At 40.2% G+C, this 27,260-nt stretch overlaps 1 protein-coding gene across 6 annotated transcripts in view; it reads right to left on the reverse strand.

The window, feature by feature from the left end:
* Positions 1-15,913, reverse strand: part of LOC141397526 (uncharacterized) — a 381,453-nt gene extending 365,540 nt beyond the window's left edge. For 3 of the 6 annotated variants that reach the window (XM_073973930.1, XM_073973929.1, XM_073973931.1), the window contains exon 1: positions 13,411-15,913. In XM_073973930.1, coding sequence (XP_073830031.1) covers positions 13,411-13,465 — 55 coding nt within the window. In that variant the 5' untranslated portion in view covers positions 13,466-15,913. The remainder of the gene's footprint in view (positions 1-13,410) is intronic. The other 3 variants (XM_073973927.1, XM_073973926.1, XM_073973928.1) reach the window with 3 other exon arrangements.
* Between the last annotated feature and the right edge of the window lie 11,347 nt (positions 15,914-27,260).

The raw sequence follows: 27,260 nt of genomic DNA on the forward strand, positions 1-27,260 counted from the left end.
AAAATTTTTCATAAAGAGGATATGTATCACCATTATTAAAGAGCAAAGATGTAAAATCAATCTGAAAATTTGAAATGCTAATCTTGTTCGGAGACTGTACAAAAACAATAAATCGTGAAAAATATAAATTTTGTTCACCTAATTTCTTAGTTTTCGAAAATTTACTTTTTGTTTTCAGTATGGCTGAGTTCAATCGACTGCTGCATTAGATTAGTTAATCTTACAAATTCGAGGATGGTTATAGCAATGTAGAAAAGAGTCTGGTTGCCGTTTATCAAAATTTTTTTTATAAAAAAACGATTTTATATTTTGAGTTTTGAGCAACTTTAGGCCTATGTTTCCCCTCTGTGCATCGGGGCGTATGAACAACATTATGTAAATTAATACAAATAGTGTTCATACGCAACATAGTCAGTCAATATTATGTCCCGAATGGAAATATTCTTGCTCTACCCCCCAAAGGGCTAGACAGACATAAGCAAATATCCTTAAGACAAAATCAAGGTTATCATTACGACCTCATTCCATCTCGTACCGTGTTGACCCGGAACCACACAACATCCGTATTCCGGCCAGCGGCTGCCATCTCAGTGTACATATTTTTGTATTTCTATCGTTTTTCTGTGTTGGTAGCCTGCACCGGATTCTTTTGGTCCATGCCGGGACGGAGGAAAACCAGGACCAATATATTTGTGCTCGTTTTGTCACCTCCGCATCTTACCCAAGTCCAAGCTTCGGTGAACTGCAATTCAGTTGCAATGGATAGAGATGGACAGTGGGTAAATACTCGGTAAATTGGGTAAATAGGGTAAATACCCATTTGTGGGTATTTATTTGGGTATTTACTATATCGAATCGCCAAAACAACATTTTACACCCTATTTCTGGGTTTAGGCTGTGAAATCGTTTCAAAATGGATAGTTTTACAATACTCTAAAAAAGTGGGTAAATAATTGGGTAAATACCCGAGTATTTACTCAAATGTTGGGTAAAAACTCTTTAACTGCCGAACAACTTGACGTAGGCTGACGAAATTTGGCTCAAATCATATTTATATCAAGAGAACATCTGGGCCCTATTTAAGGTATTTTGTACCTATTAGCCACATTTTACAATCATATTGGCTGAAATTTGGCACAGTGAGTTCTCAATATGTAGAAAATATCCTTGAAAAAATGTGTCAACATAGGTGACTCTAATGACCCGTACATGGAATGTATGGGGGTAGCAGTTGTTGCTGACCGTATACATCCCGCCGATAAATAGCTGTATCTCCGCTTTTGGAAGGTCATAATCGTCTGGTCTTGGGGGACTTTAATGCGCATCATGAGATGTGCCTACGGTCCTCGGAAACGAACAAAGGGGTACAGAGCTGGCTGAGCATATTGATAGATCCACGTTTTGCTCGGTCAATGAAGACACCGCTGACAGAATTAGAGGAGAGTGTCACAGTTCGCAAGACACAACCATCGTGTCACCTGGTCTGACAAACGACGTCACCTGGCGACCTTTCATTTTTCTTTGAACAGACCATCACCCTATAATTGTCTCCATAGCAGACCACCCGATTTCATTACCTCTGAACGCCGCTCTTTCGTCAATCATGGGAAAGCTGATTGTCCGAGTTTCAGAGAGTTCACTAGTCTCCGCTTCAGAGATCTGCCCAATCCTTCTGATGTTCGGGTAGCGGAAAGGACGTTCCGAGACATCATCCGGCCGGTATAAATGAATTGTGGGCTACGGTTAAGTCACTCCCGAACCCTGGAAAGAAGGAAGATAGGACCTCAGTGACGTTTGGCGCCGTTACTATAAGTGGCCCGAAGAGGTGCTCAAGTTATTTCAATCGATAATTTGTCGAGTATCCCGGGAGTGACAGGGCGAAGAGAAGAGTACTACGTCGCATCAGATCTCTCCCTGCCGAGTATGAACCACGCCAATTTACAATGGATGATGTTGCGAATGCCATCAGGAACGCTAAGTCACTCACCCAAAGCGTTGGGCCCTAATGAGCTGGGAGTGTCTCACTAAAGTTCTCAACTTGTCGCATTGTTCTCGAAGTCTGGAAAATGTGCGACAAACTGAAATATAGGAACAAGGTCCTCAATTCCCTAGACGGTAGTACTTGGGGTGCAGATAAAGAAACCTTGTTAACCACATATAAATCAATAGGTCGGTCTGTGGTAAACTATGCGGCGCCAGTTTGGTGCCCGAATTTATGTGATACGCCATGGAAAAAAATTCCATTGAACAGTAACAGGGTGCCTCCTGAGAACAGTAACAGGGTGCCTCCTCATGACTTCAGTGGACCATCTACATGAGGAGGCAATGATTCGTCCAGTACTGCAACACAACCAGATGCTTTTGTTGCAGTACTTGTTCGGGTGTTACTGTGAGAGCCATCCCAATCACAATCTGGTGGGTAGGCCCGACACACCCAGACACATCAAGGAGGATATCCACGTAAAAGAAGAAGTGGTCCAACGATACAAGGTCATAAGCAAATATAGTATGAATAAAATCATCGGAGTACACCCCCCCCCTTCTATCGCAGCAGGGGAGCGTCAGCTGCCACGATAAACAGGAGAAGTTTTGGCTCAACTACGCTCGGGATATTGCAGTCGCCAAAAATGTTATAGGGTAAAGATAGACAGGGGCATAAGTCTTCTCCCTATTGCCTACAAGATAGTGTCAGGGATATTATGCGAACGACTAAAGCCTATGGTCAACGAAATAATTGGACCATACCAATACGGCTTTAGACCTGGCAAGTCCACCATTGACCAGATATTTACCCTGCGGCAAATCCTGGAGAAGACCCAAGAGATGCAGATCGACACTTGCCAAATTTGTGTCCATTATAAAGCAGCCTTCGACAGCCCTCTACGTTAAAAGGAATTCCAAGCCATGTCTGAATTTGGTATCCCAGCAAAGCTCATTATGTTTTGTAAAATTACTTTAACTGACACTCAATCCTCAGTTAAAATAGGAAAGAACCTCTCCGAAAAGTTTTGTACCAAAAGAGGTTTCAGGCAAGGAGACAGCATTTCGTGTGATTTAGTGAACATCCTGCTGGCGAGAGGCAAACTTTAAAAGAAATGGCACAATCTACACCAATAGCCACATGTTACTTGCTTATGCTGATGATCAGTAACAACACACTGCACCTTTTCAACTGCCCTGCCAAACCTGCTCATCTAACTCCAGTGGATCTGTGGTTACGTTCCATCGAAGCAGCCACTTTCCTGGGACTGGAGATAGACCCAGAGCCAGATTGAGTAGAAGAACAAACACATCAATATACATAAAATAATAAACACCGTTGCAACAACAACAACTAAGGCAATATGTTTAAATATTTCCTACACAAAAACCAACAACAAAAAATACATATTCCACAAAGATAAATATCAAACAATTGTCAACGCTATTAACCCAAATGGTCCCCAAATGCCCCGAAACTCCAATAAGAAATTAAATCAATGCCACAAACAACATAAACAAATTTATCTTTAAGTAAACAGGAAAACATAAGGACATCTGTGTCTATCCTGTCTTGTCGGTAAATATTGACAGAGACAAAAACTAGAGGAAGCTGTGTTTGTGTGCGATAAAAGTGATATTAAATACTCAGCTAATGGAGAAATACAACAAAGTAGGCTTAAAAAAGACACATGCTTTATAATCATAAGTCCTTCGCAGGAGTTTTCTTAGAAAAAATATAAAAATCTCCGAATAGGGATTGCCCTTTTCGGATGCTTGTGTAAAATGAATACTATTTTCCCTATTCAATCTTTGCAACAACAACTCCTAACTCCTCATTGCAAAAACACAGATTACTTCTCTCTCTCTCTCTCCCTCTCTCTCTTGAAATAACTTTGTAAACAAAAAAAGGCACAACAAATTAAAGCAACAGTAAAAGAACAGACCAAAGAAAAAATAGCGCCAGAACTATGTCAAAAAAAGTACATAGTTGACATCAACAGAAATTGTTGTGGTAACATTTCGTGTGGGTGTATGTGTGTGTTACAAATTCAAAAATGTAAAGTGGAATTCCTTTGGGTACTTCTTCCATAGTAAATAAAACAACAACAGCTATTGTTGTCATAGTGGTTTACTTGTCGTTGCTTACTCACACATGAAAAAGCCTTTGTCACATATTTTTGTGTGTTTTTTGTTTTCACCATGGCATTTGCTGTTTTACTTTGCTTTACTTGCACGAACTGTCACAATTGCGGGAGAATAAAAATAGCAAAACGAAGAAGAAGTTGTAGTTATGTGTAATAGTGTTGGTGGTAGAGGGTTGAGTTGTGAAAACCATAACAGTCAGAGATGGAAAGTTGACATTAAAGAACATGTAAGATAAAGTGGGATAAAAAGTTCCTTAAATTGAAGGAGAAATTAAATGAATCTCTACAAAAATATTAAACGAGAACGCGGATATGAAGACCGTGGAGTTGTAGAAGTTCGCAGATGTTTGGGCTGTGCACAGTAGTTCAGAATAGTTTTTTCCTAATCAAAAGTCTGTAACTTTTGAACGGATAGAGATATTTTCATAATTCTTTTTGGTTCGGCTGATAACACAATCAGCCTTTCGGTGAATAAAAAACGGTTAAATTCGGTCCGGTAGATGCAGAAGAATTCAATATGAGTGTTTACCAATAAAGCCGATTGACTAGTGCTCTAAGGTTCAAAATCACGTTTTTTGTTAAATTTAAAAGTCCTTCAAAATATATTTTTTCCTAAAAATCTGTAAATCCCTAGTGCGTATGACTGTTGTCTTTATTTATACGCAACGATAGTCACTTTAAATACCTAAAGGGTTTTACCAATAAAATACGAAAATCACAGTACTCCTATGAACCAAGGAGGCCTTAAAAAATTGCAAAAAATATTTAAAAAATGCACGAATTTTTGCCGAGTTAGATACCGAAAAAAATTAAAAAAGATTGCTTATGTTTGCGTATTCCCCCAATGACTTAACTTCATATTACACTCTATTACAGAGATGACTAAAAATATTTTGAAAAAACCAAATCTCTTGAGTTCTCTAGAGATCTGAGAAATTAGTTCGAATGAGTGTTGTTTGGGAGGCAATGGGGTTTCTACGAAAATTACTGAACTGATTTTTCAGAAATTGTCAGGGAGTGTACAGGGATGGCATAAATTTGCATATGCACAAAATATGCAAACAGTTTTTGGCCGAAAATCGTCATAAAAATCTTCAAAGTGTTCTAAATTAAGATTCTGGGCCGCACACAAAGAAAAAATGTGATAAAGCCGATAGCCCTAGTTGCTAGTACTTTTTTATATAATTATACCCTTCACCACTATGTGGGGAGGGTATTATAAGTTGGTTTTACCCAAAAAGTTTGTAACGCATCGAAATAATGGTCGTAGACCCATACTTATATATACCATGTGAATGTCTCGACGAGCCGAGTCGATCGGATCGTCGCCAAATTTTGGGTGTTGATGAGGGTCCCGGAGGGGAAGAAGCCTATTGATTTTGGTGATGGTCGGATAATATCTAGGGGTCGGAAAGGGCAAAAAAACTTAGGTGGATAAAAAGACAACATTTTTTCCAAAGCGAATATCTCAGCTTCTATATGGGGTATACCAAAAGCAAAATGAAAGTAGAAAATACCAACTTTCTAATGATGTAAAGTAGGTGCTCGTAGGTGATCAAACAACGAAGATATCACAATAGTAGCAAATAAAACCCCAATTTTAATTTTTGCGATTTTAATTATAATGACGAATATCACAGCTTTAGTTGGAAACTTTCCAAAAGCAAAGCCTGACTATGAAAGTAGAAGATAACGTCTTTACAATGACGCAAACTAGGTCGGCGTAGGTAACCAAATAACGGAGATATCGCAATAGTCGGTAATACATCCCATTTTTCTATTTTTTTGGAAATCACGGTACAGGTCGCAATTTTGATCGGATCGTCACGAAATTTCGAGGGTTAGTGGGGGTTTCACAGGAGAAGAAGCCTATTGATTTTGGTCATGGTCGGATAATATTTAGGGGTCGGAATGAGCAAAAGATTTATTTGGAGAAAAAGTCAACATTTTATTCCAAAGCAAATATCTCAGAGTCTATAATGGGTATACAAAAAGCAAAACCTGGCGATGAAAGTAGAAAATATCACCTTTACATCGATGTAACGAAGGTTGTCGTAGGTGGTCAAACAACGAAGATATCGCATTAGTCGCTAATAGAACCCAACTTTTCATTTTTGAGATTTTAATAATAATGACGGATATCACACCTTTGGTTGGGGTCCTTTTAAAAGCAAAGCCTGACTAAGAATGTTGAAAATCGTATATTTAAAATTATGCAAAGTAGGTTGGCGTAGGTGGTCAAATAATAGATATATAGCAATAGTCGGTAATACATCCCATTTTTCATTTTTTTGCGAAATCGCGCTTCAGTTCGCAATTTTGATTGGATCGTCACGAAATTTTGGGAGTTATTGGGGGTCCCACAAAGCAAGAAGCCTGTTGATTTTGATGATGTTCGGATAATATTCGGGGGTCGGTATGGGCAAAAACTTAATTGGGAAAAGGTCATAATTTTATTTCAAAGTCAATAGCTCTGTTTCTTTAAGAGGTATATCAAAAGCAAAACCTGGCAAGGAAAGTAGAAAATGTCACCTTTACAACGATGTAAAGGCTGTCGTAGGTGGTCAAACAACAGAGATATCGCAATAGTCGGTAATGCAACCCATTTTCCGATTTGTTTGTAATCATGCTACAGGTCGCAATTTTGATCGGATCGTCACGAATTTTTTGGGAGTTGATGCGGGTCCCACAGAGGATGAAGCCAATTGATTTTTGTGATAGTCGGATAATATCTAGGGGTCGGAATGGGGAAAAACTCATGTGGAGACAAATTCAAAGTTTTATTCTTTGTGAATATATCGGCTTCTTGTAGGGGTATTCCAACGGCAAAGCCTATCAATGGAAGAAGAAAATATTACCTTTACATTGGTGTAAAGTAGGTTGGCGAAGGTGGTCAAACAAGGGAGATACCATAATTGTTGGTAATGCATCCAATTCTTCCATTTTTTGCAATCACGCTACAGGTCGCAATTTTGATCGGATGGTCACGAAATTTTGGTTGTTTATGGAGGTCCCAGAGAGAAAGAGGCATATTATGTTTGGTGGTAGTCGGATTATATTCCCTAAAAAAATGTCTACCAGTGAACAGTTTATGCACAGGGGTAGTGGTGTAGGGTATCACATGGTCGGCCCCGTCCCGACAATAGCCTTTGCTCACTTGTTTTTATTATAACTTTTAATTGTAATAAATATTTTGAAAATAAAAATAAATAAATAAAAAATATGATTGATCCAACAATATTCGAAGAGCATAATAGGTATTGTAAAGATATTGTTAGTTTCCGTATGTAGTACCGTGAGTCCAACAATCGTTTTTGTCAATCACAACAACTGTTTTTGTCAGCTGGACAATATTATTCTCTGTTCTTCGAAAAGTTTATTCTCTTCTCTCGGTATTTGATGCCGTGGTGAAAAAACAATTTTGGCGAGTTTGCTTTATATGACAGAATGAGAATTTATCTTTAATTTTTATGTACACCATGAGATTCTTGTTTTTTTTTTTTTTTTTTTTTTTTTTGTTTCTTCTTTCTCATTCTTCTTTGGGTTTTGATGGTTGAGTTATACCGGCACAATCTGAGAAGTGTTTTTGAGAGGAAACTAATTTGTGTTTTTGTTTTTCATATTTGTTATGGTTTTATATTCCTTATGTTGTGGTGGGTGCTTTGATGAGCGCTATGGAATAATTCTGTTTGTCTTTGTTGTCAGTTAAAGCAGCAAAACTTGACCATGTGCTGTGCTCATCAATACTCGTACGTGACATTTATACCAAAGTTATGTGGAAAGTGTAGATGAGAATTATGTATAATCAAATCAAAAATTTCAGTGAAAGGTTTTCTGGGCTGACAATAGTGTTTGTAAAAATTCTAGATTATGAAAGTTCCTAACATCGCACAGTGTCCAATATTCCGAAAAACCTGGCCAAAAATCCAAAAAGAAATTTTATCAATTTACACTACATAGGGTCAAATATTGTTTATCGGATCCCACTGCGTGGTATTTCAACACCATTTAAAAACAGCAGTAAGGATTTGCTTTCAGGAACAACGAATCTTTTACATTTTCCCGAAGCATTTCTGATACAAATGGCTTCGCTCTTGGCAGAATTAATTGTTTTGTAATTGTAATGAAAGGTACGTGAAACGAATTTAAAGTGTTCAGTGTCGACAATGAAGTGCGCGTTTTTTTTTAATAATTGATGCCCGTACTTGTTGACTTTTTTCAAGAACAATTTTTACAATAAATGATGAAAATAATTGTGAGTAAGATAAAAAGGGAAGAGTTTTATACCAATTTTTATCAAACATCCTGCACATATTTGCACTTTTCGTTGTTATGTGTTATTTTGTCTTGCAGATATATACATATTTTCGTTGATTCAAAATGCCAGGATATAGTATAAGGTAACTTCCTGGCGTTTCACAGTGGTGGCACATACAAGGGAAGGTATGACAATAATAATTCTAGATAGTATATCGATCTAAAATGTTTAACAATGGCTCCTAGTGACATGAAAATACTCTAACAAAAATATTTCAGTCCTAGGGCCAAGTTTCAATTTCTGTACTTTGGTTCACAGTGTAGGAAATCACTCATTAAATTATTCAATATAGATCCACGTTTCGGCGAGGTTAAACATTAGGTTGTCCCAAAAAACTACTATTTAATAAAGTGAATATTTAAAATTTGTAAATAGTCTAAGTTACCATGACAAATGAAATCGCTAATAGCATCAATGAAGAAAGGTTAATAAATACTTTAAAATATACCAAAAAAAAATTTAATTCAGCACCTAAAACCGTATTAAACTTTTAGCCATAACTGCCAAAACCGCAAATTTCCCCAAAAAGTCTAAACAGTTTTGGAATCGACAGACCCTTGGTTTCAATTTGGTACTAGTGGCGATTCTTGCATATGCTTGGAAAGTAAGTAACACATTCAGGAAATCCATACATCTATATCAAATATTTTCATTTTGCCCAATATTATAAACAACATATTTGGCAACACTTACAATTGTATAAGTAGAAAAACAAAGCTTACGAAATATACTAGAATATTAAACTTACTCGTATGTTAATGCATGCGTGAATAATCGTCGTTTGTTTCAGAAACTCGCTATTAATATAACTATTTTTCTTATTTTTAAATACAGTTTCTTTTCAAAATTAGTCACGTTTGTAAGGCTTTTTCACCTCAAAAAACACGAAAATGGAAAAACAAAGTAGAGTTTCGAAAAATTTAAAATGCTTTGAAGTGATTTGCATCCCTAAATTCTTAAAATTATGACATTAATTTTTTTTTATTTTTGTCTTAGGGCGCATCCACTGTGCGTTAAAGTTTTGATGTATTCTACGACCTATAGTAGCATTTTATGTTGAACAAATTTCTAGAATATTTTGATCTGATACGATCACATTTTATACGATATTTTAATAATTTTGTGGACAAAGAGCCCAAAAAGACCCTTTTTATGACTCGCACTAGGGTCAAAATATCCCTCGCATTTTTGTCAGTAAAGTTGACAAAGGCACCATATACCTAAAAAGCAAGGATTCCAATAACTCTTAACTCAAATAATTCCAAAACTGTAGAAATGGTAGAAGCTTGTACCCCTATTTTAGTTTCTTGGTTTTTTTGCAAAATTGATACCGATATTTCCTTGGTATGAAATTTGTTATTTAGTCTTCAATGGGGTTATAAAATATTCCAGAAGAGAATTATCAGTATAGGTCCGCGGGTTCCTATATTTCCCATAGAAGCGTACCTCTTGATTTTTCTACATTTTGAATGAACTTGGTAAAATTTGGTATTTAGCCTTCAATACAACTCGTGGTGGAGGGTATAACAAGTTCGGCCTGGCCGAATTTAACGCCGTTTTTACTTGTTAATTTTGCATACTTCTGGAGTTTAGGTAAGATATAGAGTTTTGGTGTGTTCTAGGACCAATAGTAAAAATTGATGGCGAACTTATTTGTAGAATATTTTAGTCTGATACGATCATACTTAATAGGAGAAGGGTCCAAAAAGACCCCTTTTATGACAACCTGTGGGTTAAATAATATAAGAAATGAAACCAGCGACCAGAAAAACATAAGAACCTAAGGTTAGGTCAAAATCCATTCATTTTTTGAGATTTTGGGCCAGATTTTTTGTAGAATTGGACACTGTGCCCTGTAGCTTAATTTTTTAATTATTATACCCTACACCACTATGTGGGGAGAGCATTATAAGTTGGTTTTGGGCAAAGTGTTTGTAACGCATCGAAAGAACGGTCGTAGACCCATATATGTATACCAAAATGTATGTCTCGACGAGCTGAGTCGATCTGGCTATGTGTGCCCGTCTGTCCATCTAAACCTTGTAATCACGCTACAGGTCTCAATTTTGATCGGATCGTCACCAAATTTTGGGTGTTTATGAGGGTCCTGGAGAGGAAGAAGCCTATTGGTGATGTTTGGATAATATTCGGGGGTCGGAATGGGCAAAAACAATTATTTGGAGAAAAAGTCAACGTTTTATTTCAAAGCGAATATCTCTGCGTCTAAAAGGGGTGTATCAAAAGCAAAACCTGCTAGTGAAGGTAGAAACTATCACCTTTACAACGATGTATAGTAGGTGGTCAAACAAAGAAGATATCGCAATAGTCGCTAATACAAATCAACTTTTCATTTTTGCGATTTTAATTATAATGACGAATATCACAGCTTTGGTTGAGGAGCTTCCAAAAGAAAAGCATGACTATGAAAGTAGAATATCTCACCTTTACAATGACGTAAAGTAGGTTGGCGTAGGTGGCCAAATAACGGAGATATAGCAATAGTCGGTAATACATCCCATTTTTAAATTTTTTCGAATCGGATCGTCACGAAGTTTTAGGGGTTAATGGATGGTCGATGATGGTCGGATAATATTCAGGGGTTGGAATGGGCAAAAACTTATTTGGAGAAAAGCTCAACGTTTTATTTCAAAGCAAATATCTCTGTTTCTTTAAGAGGTATATCAAAAGCAAATGAAGTAGAAAATATCACCTTTACAGCATTGTAAGGTAGGTTGTCGTAGGTGGTCAAACAACGGAGATATCGCAATAGTCGGTAATGCATCCCATTTTCCGATTTTTTTGTAATCACGCTACAGGTCGTAATTTTGATCGGATCCTCACGAATGTTTTGGGAATTGATGCGGGTCCCACAGAGGAAGAAGCCTATTAAGTTTGGTGGTGGTCAGATAATCTTCTGGAGTCGAAATAAGCAAAAAGCTTATGTGGAGAAAAGTCAACGTTTTTTTATGCGAATATCTCCGCTTCTGGTAATAGTATTCCAAATTTAAGAAGAAAGAATGTCCTTTATATTGATGTAAAGTATGTTGGCGTAAGTGTGCAAACAACCGAGATAACGCAAAAGTCAGTAATATATCCAATTTTTCCATTTTTTGTAGGTTGGCGAAGGTGGTCAACAAGGGAGATACCACAATAGTTGGTAATGCATCCAATTCTTCCATTTTTTGCAATCACGCTACAGATCTCAATTTTGATCGGATGGTCATGAAATTTTGGTTGCTTAGAGGGAAAGAAGCATATTATGTTTGGTTGTAGTCGGATTATATTCCCTAAAAGAAATGTTTACCAGTGAAAAGCTTATACACAGGGGTAGTGGTGTAGGGTATCACAGGGTCGGTCCCGTCCCGACTATACCCTTGCTCACTTGTTTTTTTTACTTGTTTATCTACACTGTGTGTAATTTTTTGAACCGTTCCTAGAATCATTTTATGTTCTAGAATGTTGTTTATTGAAATCTTTGGTACATTTTTGTAGTTGACTGTATCCTTATTTTTTTGGCGGTTAGGTATCTGTGGACCGGAATCGCAGAAAAAAGTATAAAAATCGAATATTTTCAAAAGTTATTGGCTATTTTCACATTTAAGAACCGGTCACACATATTTCGTTCCAGAAAGTTGTTTGCTGATATCTTTGCTACATTATTGTGGTCCATTGTTTTCTTGAATTTTGAACGGTTTAGTATCTATGGAGCGGAAACCGAGAAAAGAAGATAAAAATTGCATTTGTTTTGCTATTTTGACCATTAAGAACCGTTTCTACAGAGTTTGTATGTTCTAGAAAATTGTGTACTAAGATCTAAGGTACATTTTTCTAGTTGGTTGTTTGCTTCAATTTTGATCGGTTTCTTATATGTAGATTAAAATCCGAGAAAAAATTAAAAGGGAAATTTGACCTTGACGATTTTGACCTCGAAGGTGAGATTGAATGGAATTTGTGTTCACAATTATTATTCTATAAGACGAGAGCTACAACTACAAGGCCTCAGGTCTTTGGGGGCCCAAAACCGAAAATTGATGTGATAGGGAAGTTGAAGTGATAGGGAAAAACGCCGGGACACGTGTCTTCTTATTTTTGGTCTTCTATCCCGCTGCGGTGTGAGAATATGGTTAATAATTTTCGTGTCGCACACTGCTATTAACGTCTTCTGTCTATAGAATACCTTTAGAAGGTTGTGTTATACTATCTAGTGAAGTCCTTAAAAGGTCTTCTACTTGTAGGTGATTTGCTAAATATAAAATTCCGGAAAACTAGAATATGGTCATCTAAAAGTTCTTCCTCTAGATCTTCTTTTTGGCCAGAAACAAGATATTGGAACATCCGCTGCTAGGTTGGTCCAATTTAAATTATGAATTACTGGTGTTCAACATCGACTCACTATTCATTAAGGAGATTGTCAGTGGTTTCGGATAAAAACTCACCATATACAATTTCCGATTGATCAAATGATAATGTATATTCAGAGTTCTGGCACATTGAATATATTATTACCGATTGGGATTTTTTTGGGTCCTGGCAAAAATACCCCTTTAGATTGGTTTACACATAACTACATCACCCATTTAGACTTACATTTTTTTCTTATGGTGGAAACGATAAGATTGGAGGTTGGATCTAATGACCCCATATATCCGGTATTTTTAACAGATATTAACGTACCATTTCAGCATAGCATTGAAGACAATGTACTTTTCCATCCCTGATAACAATAAAAAGGCCAAACAACGAAGAAATACACCACTCCAATACCATTACATCTTAGCTTTCTTGCCCAAAAAAGAAGCAAAGGCAACATTCAAATGGACTTTGTGTTATGTAAAATTTCGCAGGAACTTTCAAATACTATTTTTCAAAATTCTACACGAAGAAATACGCAATGTGGTAATAGTAAACCGTAAACAAAATGTTGTGAATTTCAGAGAATTTTTTCCTCCATGGACTTCGACTTACCTTGTGTGAGAAACAATAGATTAAATGAAGACAATGTAACTACGGAGTTGGACATACTGATTCCATTATTAAGTGGACAAAAGAAGACGAAATTAATTTTTGGTGGTGGAGGGCGGCTGCTTCACACTTTTTTAACTAAATTATTTTTTTATATTATCTTTCCCTCAGATTTTTTTTCAGAAAAAATGACAACGAAAGACAAACAAATTTGAAAAAATTATATCAACAATAAAAAATTCACTTGCTTTTTCTGTTTTTTGTTTTCACTTGACTTCACCTTGCACAACACAAGAAAACACTCTCTGTGATTGAATCAAAAATTTTCGTATAATTTTATTTTAATTATTTTTTTTTTTATTTAATACTAATTTAACACTTCAAGCACAACCGTTATGTTGCCGTTTTATTTTATATTTTTTGGATTTAATTTCTTTTGTGGCAAAATGTCCATTGACTAAATTTTTGGCATTTATTTTACAACTCTATTTTCATTTTTTCTAGTTGTGATTTTTTTTCTATTTTCTATCGTTGTTGTTGTTATTTATTTTATTTTGTTTTGTTTTACCGTTAGCCTTTTCGTATTTGTGACCGTTATGTTCGACAATTTACACTCGACTAACTGTTTTGGCTGGTTGTTACTTAACAGAGTTTTGTGTTCTATTTGAGTTGGGGTTAGGTGTGGTGTCATTTTCTTTCTCTCGCTCTCTCTCAGTCTCAGTTTGAATAAAGTGTGGTGTATATTTTGTGCATTTTATTATATTTTGTTTCAACTTTATCATGTTTGTTGTTTTCCACTGACATTCACAACAATCACAATCTATCACAGACATCTAATGGAATTTATGAAGAAGTTATTGCTTATCTCTCTCATCCCATCACCCCACGGATTTCGCCCCTAACAGGATTTGTCAAAGTTATATGTTGTTGTGAGAATAAAATAAACAAATGGAAGAGAAGGAAATTCAGTTGATATAAGGAAAAATAGCTTAAGTCCATTTTGTATAATCTATATTAATAAAAGAGTAAAGTGATTGACTGACTGATTGATTCATCAACGCCCAGACGAAACGGCTGAAGCTAGAATCCTGAAATTTTGGGTGTGGATCACTCTTGGTCCGAAGGGGTCAGATAAGGCTGGGTTTTTGGAAATTCAAACTGGAAGGGTACGAAAAGTACTAAATATGGTACCGGTTGTATTTGGCGAACCGGTAGAGCTAGAACTTTGAAATTTGGAATGATGGTCACTGATGGAGGGTAGGAAAGATGTGCTAAAGGCTTTTTAGAAATTCGAACTATAAGTGTACGAAAAGTACTAAATGGTACTAAATTTGGTCCAATTATGATTTGGGCTGGAATCCTGAAATTCGAATTAAGGCTGCTGTTATGCTAAGTTTACATTTACGAAATCCACTCGATTTCAACTGTCAATTCCATAGCTCAAACGTCAAATGAAATCTCATCTGAAATCCATTGGATTTCATTTGACGTTTAACCTATGGATTTGACAGATGAAATCGAGTGGATTTCGTAAATGTAAACATAGCATTAGACAGTAGAATGGAAGTAGTTATTCGTACTTATGGGTACGACAAGTACTAAATGGTACTAAATGTTGTACAATTTGCATTTAGGTTGAACGGATAGATCTAGAATCCTGATATTTTGAATTAAGGCTACAGTGGGAGGGCAGAATGGAAGTAGTTTTGAAAATTCGTACTTATGAATACGAAAAGTACTAAATGGTACTAAATTTGGAACAATTACGATTTGGGCGAACTGATGGAGCTGGAATCCTGAAATGTTGAACTAAGGGTACTGTTGGAGAGTAGAACGGAAGTAGTTTTGAAAATTCGTACTCATGGGTATAAAAAGTACTAAATGATACTAAATTTGGTACAATTATGATTTAGGCGAACGGAATCCTGAAATTTTGAATTAAGACTTAAGGTTGGAGGGTAGAATGGAAGTAGTTTTGAAAATTCGTGCTTATGGGTACGAGAAGTACTAAATGGTACTAAATTTGGTACAATTACGATTTTTCGCGAACGGATGGAGCTGGAATCCAGAAATTTTGAACTAAGGCTACTATCGGAGAGTAGAACGGAAATAGTTTTGAAAATTCGTACTTATGGGTACGAAATGTACTAATTGATACTAAATTTGGTACAATTATGATTTAGGCGAACGGATAGAGCTGGAATCCTGAAATTTTGAATTAAGGATTCTAACAGTAGAATGGAAGTAGTTTTCAAAATTCGTACTTATGTGTACGAAAAGTACTATATGGTACTAAATTTTATACAATTTGGATTTAGGTTGAACGGATAGAGCTGGAATCCAGAAATTTTGAATTAAGATTGATGTTGTAGTATGGGATGGAGATATTTTGGAAATTCGTTCTTATGGGTTACGAAAATTAATAACTTTGGTACAATTAAGATTTGGGTCATCGGATAGAGCTGAATTTCTGAAATTTGAAATAAAAATTGCTGCTGGAGTATAAGATTGGCTACTGTTAAATTGTAGAATGGAAGTTGTTTTGAAAATTCGTACTTAAGGAAAAGTACTAAGTGGTACTAAATTTGGTACAATTTGGATTTAGGGTGAACGGATAGAGCTGTAGCCCTGAAATTTCGAATTAACATTGATGTTAGAGTATGGGATTGAGATAATTTAAAAATTCGTACTTCGTAGGCTACAGTTGGAGTGTAAAATGGAAGTAGTTTTGAAAATTCGTACTTATGGGTACAAAAAGTACCAAATTTGGATTTGGGTAAACGAACAGAGCTGGAATAATGAAATTTAGAATTAAGCTTGCTGCTGGGGTATACGATGGAGTTAGTTTTGCAAATTCTTACTTACGGGTAAGAAAAATACTGAATTTGGTGCAGTTTGGATTTGGGTGAATGTAACGGGGTTTTGTCGTAGGCTGGGGTAGACTCAGTCGTGTCCAGGGTCGCCATAAGGACCCACTAAACCTTATGGAATGAAAGACGAACAATCTCCCTTTCCTGGGGGTAAGAATAGGAAATTTTATTTATGTAAAACTAATTTACAATCTACTGATGGTGTATTCGGTAAGAAGGGTTTAATTAGCATAAGTAGGACAGATCGTTGGCGCTGGGGGAATCGGCAACTTGGATTGGGTGTTGGGAGTTGAAAGCTTCGTACTTGAGAAGTGGCTGGCGATGAGATGATCGGTGCTCAACGTCCGTTGTTCGATTCGGATGTAGGCGCTTTGTCGACGGCCGGCAGCTCGACGACTTGGTAGATGCTCTGGAACTGGATGATTCGTTGTTCAACGGTAGCCGATTTAAGAATGATCGGCGCTACGGGTAGTTGCTGGATAGTAGATGATTTCACGATGATCGGGAACTGGGTTATTCGTTGTTTCGTAGAAGACGATTTGAAGATAATCGGGAACTCAAGGATTCGTGTTGTAGGTGTTCGGCCACTCGGGGATTCGGTGTTCGGCCACTCGGGGATTCGTATTGTAAGTGTTCGGCCACTCGGTGATTCGTGTTGTAGCTGTTCGGCCCCTCGGGGATTCGGTGATCGGCTACTCGGGGATTCGTATTGTAAGTGTTCGGCCACTCGGTGATTCGTGTTGTAGCTGTTCGGCCACTCGGGGATTCGGTGTTCGTCTACTCGGGGATTCGTGTTGTAGGTGTTCGGCCACTCGGGGATTCGGTGTTCGGCTACTCGGGGATTCGTATTGTAAGTGTTCGGCCACTCGGTGATTCTGCACTCGGCTCGGCTGTTCGGGTTGTTGTTCGTTAGTATTAGTTCTAAGTTAGTCTCTACGGAATTCTACGAGTACTGACTAGTGGAACAACACCCGAAGGTGGAGTGGAACAACACCCGAAGGTGGAGTGGAACAACACCCGAAGGTGGAGTGGAACAACACCCGAAGGTGGAGTGGAACAACACCCGAAGGTGGAGTGGAACAACACCCGAAGGTGGAGTGGAACAACACCCGAAGGTGGAGTGGAACAACACCCGAAGGTGGAGTGGAACAACACCCGAAGGTGGAGTGGAACAACACCCGAGGGTGGAGTGGAACAACACCCGAAGGTGGAGTGGAACAACACCCGAAGGTGGAGTGGAACAACACCCGAAGGTGGAGTGGAACAACACCCGAAGGTGGAGTGGAACAACACCCGAAGGTGGAGTGAATGTATTAGCCACCGCGCAAAGGGGTAGCTCTCAAAATTTCTTCCCAACCTCTTAACACTCTCGTGTCGGTTGGCGGACTACGAACACAACAACTGTACTCAAGCCCGTATGGCTGGCTCCCTGCAGTAGCAAGCCTGTCTTTCCCCAACAAAACTGGAGTATTAATGTGTACAGTCGCACAGAGCAATTGAGAATTACTCTGCGGTTGTTATGCTGTCGCTTGCTTGCAACTGCACTGTAACACACATATCCCACAAAAATGCAAGTGACCCCACTAGTGTATGGATTGACAGGTTGTGACGCTGTTGTTATAGTGGGCCTTGCTGTTCTTTATTGGCCGGTTGTATTGATGTTGTGGTAGTGGGCGTCGCTGTTGTTGGTTTTATGTACGTGATCAATTCGTCACGTTACATCTCCCCCCCGCTTAGGAAAGTGATACTTTAATATTTCAATAGTATCTTAATTTAATTCAATGTTAAAATTTTTTTTTTTTTTTTTTTTTGTTTTTTTGTTTTTTGTTTTTTTGTTTTTTGTTTTTTTTTTTTGTTTTTTTTTTTTTTTGTTTTTTTTTTTTTTTTTTTTTTTGTAGGGAGCCGTTTTGTACTTCAATTGGTTTTTTCCCCCTTTTGTATTCTTATACTTAAAGTAACAATATATTTCATTTCAAAAAAAAATACAAATCCAAGTTTTCAAAAGGAACCAAAATAATTCATACATATTTAACATAATATTCAATTATAAAAAACGACAGCAGCTACTTCGTCCTTACTGCTCCTCCGCTGTAGTGAAGTGTTCTTGCTGTAGACACCGCAATCGGACCCTTCCGTCGTGGTAAACCGTTACCTGTACACCCGGTTTTCCCGGTCTTTCCCGGACATACTGAATGTGCCTGCACGAGGACTTTGGTCGGGGAATCCTAATGGACTTCAGGTAGCCCATGACATCAAAGTTTTTCCACCTACCCCGGCTCGCGTTCTTCCTCTTCGGTTCAGGTTCGTTCGCGTTCGTTTTCGCCTGCTCGGTCGGTTGGACGTTCTGTAACGAGTTGTCTTGGCGAACTGGTGCGGACTCGATAGTTTTCACCTCACGCGTCGGTGGAACGTTCTGCAACGATTGTTCATGCGAAATCGGTGCCGACGCGGGGGCAGCCACGACTGCCTGGACGACCTGTTCCTGCTGAGGTTCCCGTCGCAATGTAGGGACAACTACATTTTCAGGGTTCGTGTTACCTCGTGGCGTGGGCTGCGAGATTGACATCTTGGAGAACCTGACATTCCGATTCGTAAGCAATGTTCCCGTCGTGGCTGCTGGTTCCGTCGGCCGATGGGTCACACTGCAGCCAGCTATCGGCACTAATGGTGGTGGTGGTGGCCCGGTAGTACGAATGATCCGAGGAATGCCTCCGGGTTGAGATGGGGGAACCAACTGTATGTCGGCAGTTACTCTGGGGCGAGCTTCCGGAGGGGGTAGAAATGGCCTAGGGGCTGCTGCTGGGGGGTGGCGCACAGTCGGTGGCTTGCTTGCTTTAGTGTTTTTACGCTCCATGAGATGTTTGCCCTTCGACGTCTGGCGTTGTACTGATGGGTGATGGAGTGGCTGCGCGTCCTTTTATAGTGTGCCCAAGAGAAATGTGGAGGAAAAGAAAATTGAAAATAAATTTGGGGGCATAATTTTTTTTTTTTTTTTTTTTTTTTTTTTTTTTTTTTTTTTTTGCGCGCACCATTTTTTTTTTTTTTTTTTTGTTTTTTGGACGCACCATTTTTTTTTTTTTTTTTTTTTTTTTTTGATTGGTTTCATTGATTCATTAATTAATTCATTTTTTTTTTTTTTTTTTTTTTTTTTTTTGATTGGCTTCATTGATTCATTAATTAATTCATTAATTTTTTTTTTTTTTTTTTTTTTTTTTTTGATTCAAAGATTTTCCTCACTTTTCATCTCTGTTTCACGAGCTTAAGATCCTGCACGTGAGCCTTCACCTTCCTTCCTTCCGCGTCATCCAGCTCGACAATGTTTGAATGCACGATCTTCCTAACCGTGTATGGCCCAGAAAATCTTTCCGCCAGCTTGTGTGTAAAATTACCAACTGCCGAAGATTGCGGTCGTTCCTTCCTCCATACAGCCGATCCAACTTCAGGGGTCCATTTCTTTCGCCGTAAGTTATAATGGCCTCGCTGCTTTTCCGACGCCTTCCCATTGTTTTCTTTCGCTAGTTCCCACAGTTTGCCAATATCTTTCATATTGAAGGAGGGCTCCGATAGGTCTGCAGGACGACCTGTGTGGTGACTCGCCAGGTTGTGGCCGAACAAAATTTCCGCCGCCGCGAATTTCGTGGATTCGTGGACTGCCGTGTTGATAGCAAAAGCTGCCTCCGGAAGGTACTGGTCCCAGTGCCGATGATCACCACCCACATACTGCGAAATTATTGTCTTCACCACACGATTCGTTCGTTCCGTAGGATTTTCGTTGGGTGCATAGAACGCCGTCGTCCGATGTTCTATGCCATGCGTACGTAAGAAGTCTTCAACCGCTTTACTGGTGAACTGCGAACCGTTATCTGTCACGACCCTTTTGGGACAGCCAAACCGGTATACTACTCTCTCTTTCAGAGCCCGTATTACATCATTCGCCGTGGCCTGCCGAGTAGGAAATAGTTCTACCCACTTACTGAATTTGTCGACAATCACCAGCAAGGATGTATTCCCTCTCGTCGAACGTGGGAGGGGCCCCACATAGTCTGCGCAGACCACCTCCCAGGGTGAATCGCACTGCATGGTCTCCATGTGGCCTTTCGGCGCAGACTGGTCCGGTTTAAATCGAGCACATATTTCACAGCTACGTACGTAGTGCCTAACATCCCGTGCCATACCAGGCCAGTAATAATTTTCCTCTATCCTCTTCAGGGTTTTAAAAACGCCTAAATGACCAGCCTCCATAGCATCGTGGTGCTTTCGGAAAATCTCCGCACGACCTCCTTCGGGAACACATATTTTCCACTCCGGGCGTGGGTCGACGGGGCTTTTACGGGGTATGTGCTTATAGAGACGGTCGTCGATTATTTGTAAATCCGGGTACTTCTTTGGGGTCGTGCGGACCGAACGCACCATTCGGTCATACCATTCCACCGCTGTGATTGCCAGTAACTGATCGACCTCCGTTGTGGGCATGGGGCTTCGGGAGAGAGCGTCGGCTACAACATTGAGACTGCCTTTCCGATACTCAATGTCGAAATCGTATTGTTGCATCTCCAAAGCCCATCGGGCTAGTCTCCCAGATGGGTTCTGTAAGGAATGCAGCCATTTTAGAGAGTGATGATCGGTTACCGCCGTGAACCGATATCCTTCCAGATAAGGTCTCATTTTTCTAATTCCCCAAAGCATCGCAAGACATTCCTTCTCCGTGGTCGAATATTTCCTCTCCAGATCCGACAGAGTCCTGCTCGCGTACGCGATTACAGCTTCGTGCTCACCGTGTCGTTGGAAGAGGACTACTCCCAAACCCTCTTGACTGGCGTCGGTCTGGAGGACGAACGGACGGTCGAAATCGGGACAACACAGGACAGGGGCTTCGGTTAAGGCGCGCTTCACTTCTTTAAACGCTGCGTCTTGTTCCACACCCCATACCCACTTGACGTCTTTCTTTAACAACCGATTAAGCGGACCGACTATGGTCGAGAAGTTTGGGACGAAACGTCTATACCACGATGCTATTCCCAGCACCCGTCGTAACTCCTTCAAGTTGGAGGGGGGTGGTAGATTCCTTACGGCGTCGACTTTCTCCGGATCCGTTCGGATTCCTTCAGACGTCACTATGTGGCCCAGATACCGAATGCGTGTGCGTACAAAATCACATTTGTCGAAGTTGATCTTCATTCCAGCTTCCTCCAGACGACGTAGCACTTCGTCCAAAATCCTTAAGTGCTCCGAAAACGTTCGACCCAGTATGATTATATCATCCAAGTACACGAACACTAATGGATGTAGATCTGGCCCGACGATAGAATCGAGGGTTCGTTGGAATGTGGCCGGCGCGGAATGCAGGCCGAACGGCATCACCTTCCACTGAAACAGTCCCCGTCCCGGAACTGTAAATGCGGTATATGGTCGTGATGACGGCTCCAGTGGTATCTGCCAGTACCCACTTTTGAGGTCCAACGACGATATGAATTTAGCTTCCTTTAATTGATCTAAAATTGCGTTGATCTGGGGCAGTGGGTAGGCGTCCGGCTCACTGGCATTATTAAGCTGTCGGTAGTCGATGCACATTCTCCAACCGCCCGTCTTCTTCCGCGCCAAAACAATCGGAGAGCTATATGCGCTGTGAGATGCCTCGATCCTATCCTCGGCCAGAAGTGCATCTATCTCTTCGTTGATGATTTTCAGCATCGCCGGGTTACGCGGCATGTACCTCTGCTTGATGGGGTTGTGATGCTTAAGCCTGATACGGTGCTCGGCCTTCTTGCATAGTCCTTCACTTTTCTCGAAGGCTTCTCGGTGGGTATGCAGCAACCTTTCGAGGCGATCGTTCTCCTCCGGGGATAAGAATTCTCGGCTTGTCAGTCCGTGCAGGTAGTGGAGACCCGACTGATCCCTGACCGCGGCTTTAGGGACGACCTTCCCATCTAGCATTATGTCGAGACCTCTTTTGAGCAGGAAATCCATCCCCAACACCACAGGTTCGGCCAACGTCGGCAGCAACGTTGCTTCGGTGGGGGTTGTCTTGTCATTGAAGGTAATTGTTACTGGGTATACCCGACCACAAGTGGTCATCTGCTGGTTGGCAAGCTGTACCTTTCGTGTGACCGAAATCGGCACTACTCCTTTGATCTCCAAAAACTTCGCCACTGTGCTGTCGATATAGGTGAGCGAAGCTCCCGTGTCCACAAGAGCCCATATTCCTCGTCCGTGGATGTCGACCCATATGTAGTACCGACCATGGTGATCGACGTCGACTCTCGAATGCTTCCGGCACACACACTCAGTGGTTAGAGTACCTTCTCTACCGCAGTATGAACAGAACAATTCTCGGTTGTTTCGGCATTGGAACCGGGTATGTCCCTCCTGCCTACATCGCCAGCAATGCGTGGAGCGATGGTAGCCATCAGCTGTATGTGAAACCATGTGCGACGTATGGGGCCGCTCGGTTCGGGCTTCATCCCTCTTCAACAACTCGAAATCGTCCGTGAGGGAGATGAGTTCGTCCAGAGTCTGAAAGTCGCTTCGGCGAACATAGTGACGATACTCCGGACGTAGCCCGTCATAAATCCTATCGAGGTGGTCCATCGTTCGGAGGGTGGGATGTTGTTTGGCGGTGGTTAGCATCTGCAAAATGAAATCTTTCGCTTTCTCGCGATTATATTGCCTTCGATTATAAAACGAATGCTCCAACTGGGCTAGGTGTCGTTTTGATAAGTAGAATTTCTCGGCTTCCTCTCGGAACGAACTCCATGACGTTATATCGGTTCTCTTCACCCTGTACCATTTGAGGGCATTACCGTCCAGAATACTAGGTAGAGTGATGATTAGCCGATCCTGGGGTATGCTGTAACATTCCGCTAATTCCTCCATTCTTTCCAGGAATTCTATTAAATCTCCCTCGCCTGTGAATTTGAGATTCCACCGATGCACTATGTTCATTGTCTCGGAATCGCACACTTCTCGGCGAGGTTGAGAATCGGGGACGCGTAGACATTCCTTAGTGATAACCGTCTTTTCCTCGGCTTTCAACTCGTTCTCCAAATCACGAAGTAAATCTTCCGTCGAGCTTCTCTGTCGCTTCTTCCGCACCCAATCCGCCAGTTGCTTTCTTAAATACTCGACAGTATAACCTTCTGTTTGTATGCCTGCCGTTCGACATTGTTCTACGAGTTGCTCCTTTTTCAACAGGTAGATCCATCCCAACGAATCCGGTTTTAACTTCTTGTCGAATTTCTGACTTGATTCATCCTCGGTGGCGGTGGTGTCGGTTTTGCCGCTTTTCGATTTTGATTCAGGTCCCTGCTCGGGCGCCATTTGTAACGGGGTTTTGTCGTAGGCTGGGGTAGACTCAGTCGTGTCCAGGGTCGCCATAAGGACCCACTAAACCTTATGGAATGAAAGACGAACAATCTCCCTTTCCTGGGGGTAAGAATAGGAAATTTTATTTATGTAAAACTAATTTACAATCTACTGATGGTGTATTCGGTAAGAAGGGTTTAATTAGCATAAGTAGGACAGATCGTTGGCGCTGGGGGAATCGGCAACTTGGATTGGGTGTTGGGAGTTGAAAGCTTCGTACTTGAGAAGTGGCTGGCGATGAGATGATCGGTGCTCAACGTCCGTTGTTCGATTCGGATGTAGGCGCTTTGTCGACGGCCGGCAGCTCGACGACTTGGTAGATGCTCTGGAACTGGATGATTCGTTGTTCAACGGTAGCCGATTTAAGAATGATCGGCGCTACGGGTAGTTGCTGGATAGTAGATGATTTCACGATGATCGGGAACTGGGTTATTCGTTGTTTCGTAGAAGACGATTTGAAGATAATCGGGAACTCAAGGATTCGTGTTGTAGGTGTTCGGCCACTCGGGGATTCGGTGTTCGGCCACTCGGGGATTCGTATTGTAAGTGTTCGGCCACTCGGTGATTCGTGTTGTAGCTGTTCGGCCCCTCGGGGATTCGGTGATCGGCTACTCGGGGATTCGTATTGTAAGTGTTCGGCCACTCGGTGATTCGTGTTGTAGCTGTTCGGCCACTCGGGGATTCGGTGTTCGTCTACTCGGGGATTCGTGTTGTAGGTGTTCGGCCACTCGGGGATTCGGTGTTCGGCTACTCGGGGATTCGTATTGTAAGTGTTCGGCCACTCGGTGATTCTGCACTCGGCTCGGCTGTTCGGGTTGTTGTTCGTTAGTATTAGTTCTAAGTTAGTCTCTACGGAATTCTACGAGTACTGACTAGTGGAACAACACCCGAAGGTGGAGTGGAACAACACCCGAAGGTGGAGTGGAACAACACCCGAAGGTGGAGTGGAACAACACCCGAAGGTGGAGTGGAACAACACCCGAAGGTGGAGTGGAACAACACCCGAAGGTGGAGTGGAACAACACCCGAAGGTGGAGTGGAACAACACCCGAAGGTGGAGTGGAACAACACCCGAAGGTGGAGTGGAACAACACCCGAGGGTGGAGTGGAACAACACCCGAAGGTGGAGTGGAACAACACCCGAAGGTGGAGTGGAACAACACCCGAAGGTGGAGTGGAACAACACCCGAAGGTGGAGTGGAACAACACCCGAAGGTGGAGTGAATGTATTAGCCACCGCGCAAAGGGGTAGCTCTCAAAATTTCTTCCCAACCTCTTAACACTCTCGTGTCGGTTGGCGGACTACGAACACAACAACTGTACTCAAGCCCGTATGGCTGGCTCCCTGCAGTAGCAAGCCTGTCTTTCCCCAACAAAACTGGAGTATTAATGTGTACAGTCGCACAGAGCAATTGAGAATTACTCTGCGGTTGTTATGCTGTCGCTTGCTTGCAACTGCACTGTAACACACATATCCCACAAAAATGCAAGTGACCCCACTAGTGTATGGATTGACAGGTTGTGACGCTGTTGTTATAGTGGGCCTTGCTGTTCTTTATTGGCCGGTTGTATTGATGTTGTGGTAGTGGGCGTCGCTGTTGTTGGTTTTATGTACGTGATCAATTCGTCACGTTACATGAACGAATAAGGCTGGAAACCTTAAATTCGTAATTGAGATTACTGTTGAAGTGTATTATTGAGGTAGTTTTGGGACGTACTTAGGGATACGAAAAGCACTAAATTTGGTATAATTTGGATTTGGAATCTGGAATCCTGAAATTTGGAATTGAGATTATTGTTGAAGTATAGGATTGAGGTAGTTTTGAAAATTCGTACTTATGGGTACGAAAAGTATTAAATGGTACTAAATTTGGTACAGTGGGTATTTGGGGGAACGGATAGAGCTCTAATACTGGAATTTGGTAAGACTACGGTTGGAATGTAGGATTGAGACATGGAGGTAGTTTTTGAAATTCGTACTTTGAGTGCACCAATAGCGCTGGAATCCTGTTTTTTTTTTTTTGAAATTAAGGTTACTGGCGATGTGAAGGATTGAGGTAGTTTTGGAAAATCGTACTATTGGGTGTAGGGACAGTGCTGGAATCTGTATTTTATGGATTTAGTGTGAGTATTGGTGTGCAATGTTGGTCTCGCTGTTAACATGTAAGGGTGAGATACGGCTGATCTTTTTGAAAATCGAACTAAAGCGGTACGAACAGGACTAAAATAACAATAAATATTGATTAAAATTGGTACAATAAAATTTCCAGTGTTCGGCATTTCCATATTATATATTGTTTATTTGCTTTTTATATCCTTTCCGCATACGAAGTAGCCTCTCTACCATGGTGGAATAAAAATCATCAAATCATACTGTTACGAATGTAACTGATAGGTTTAAGTTAGTTTAGTTTAATTTCCGTTAATTTAAAAATTTGAATTGTAACGTAAAGTTTTTATTACGCAGTTACTTTATTTAAGCAACAACAATTATCATGTAGAATTATCTTCATTATTCTAGATGTTCTTTACCTTTCATTAATGTGCTTTTATTTTGTTTGCCATAGTCATGTAATTATTGTTTAGTTTGTCACTTCTTTTCTTACATTCATTTGTTGTAATTACGTCATTGATCATCCCCCATGTATGTATGTGAGTATGGTTGTTCGCTTAGTGCGAATGTGCGTCTGTGTGTTCGTTGTACAGATTCGAGGTGTTGCCATATGCTCTAGATATTTCTCGAACAGGGAGACTATGGGATATAAAAATAGGGGAACTGGCAATGACGAGTTGAGTTGTGTTTTAAGCGTTGAACTGAACAGATCGGTTAAATAAGAGCTGCGTGCTAACTAGAGACAAGCTGCGTGCTTAGTAATTAAAGTCGGTTACGAAGAAGTGTAATAAAGTAAATAAAGCATTGTAGAAACGTAATCTAAAACGAACCCTGTTTTATTTGGTACAAATCGTACTGGGAAATAAAACAACGTCTACACGGAGATTAGTTGAATCTAATTCCGTAACAATACCAAACGTCAAAATTGTTTACAATAACGCATTGCTGTAAATTGCTTGTTTACCTTTTGTATGTGATTTCATTCACAATAATGCATTTTGACAACTAGTGTGATAATCAGCTGTTTTTCCCATTGTACCTGTATCATTGTGCCATGGCCTCTACCGAAATCTGATAATATTGATGTGGTAAACATCGCCAATTTTTTCCCACTAATAAATTAAAGTTGTTTTAATAAAATATTAAAACAACGACTATGGGATTAAGCCTGACTATTTTGAAAAACAAAATAGAAGTCGTCATCCCAAACAAAAAACGCCAACCCTCCTAATTGTGAGACCGGGCACCGTCAAAATGTTGTTTATTGCTGTAGTATGCCAACAAACTAGTTATGTGCTTTTTCGTCGAGAATCGACGAACGCATAGCAGTGGGAAAAATTTGGATTTGTTTGCAAGTGAAGTTGCTAGAGTTTAGGTAGTGCCAAAGAAATTCTCGATCAGAGTGTTTCTTTGCGCACGTATCTATTTGAGCTAGCAATTGACACTTGGGTATAAAAAGTTTCTTGTTGAAAAACAAGAAATAAGGGAACTGATGAAGATCTGTGGCG

Source organism: Musca autumnalis, unplaced genomic scaffold (genome assembly GCF_047663935.1).
Source record: "Musca autumnalis isolate F117 unplaced genomic scaffold, ASM4766393v1 scaffold_3, whole genome shotgun sequence".
Lineage (NCBI taxonomy): Eukaryota > Metazoa > Arthropoda > Insecta > Diptera > Muscidae > Musca > Musca autumnalis.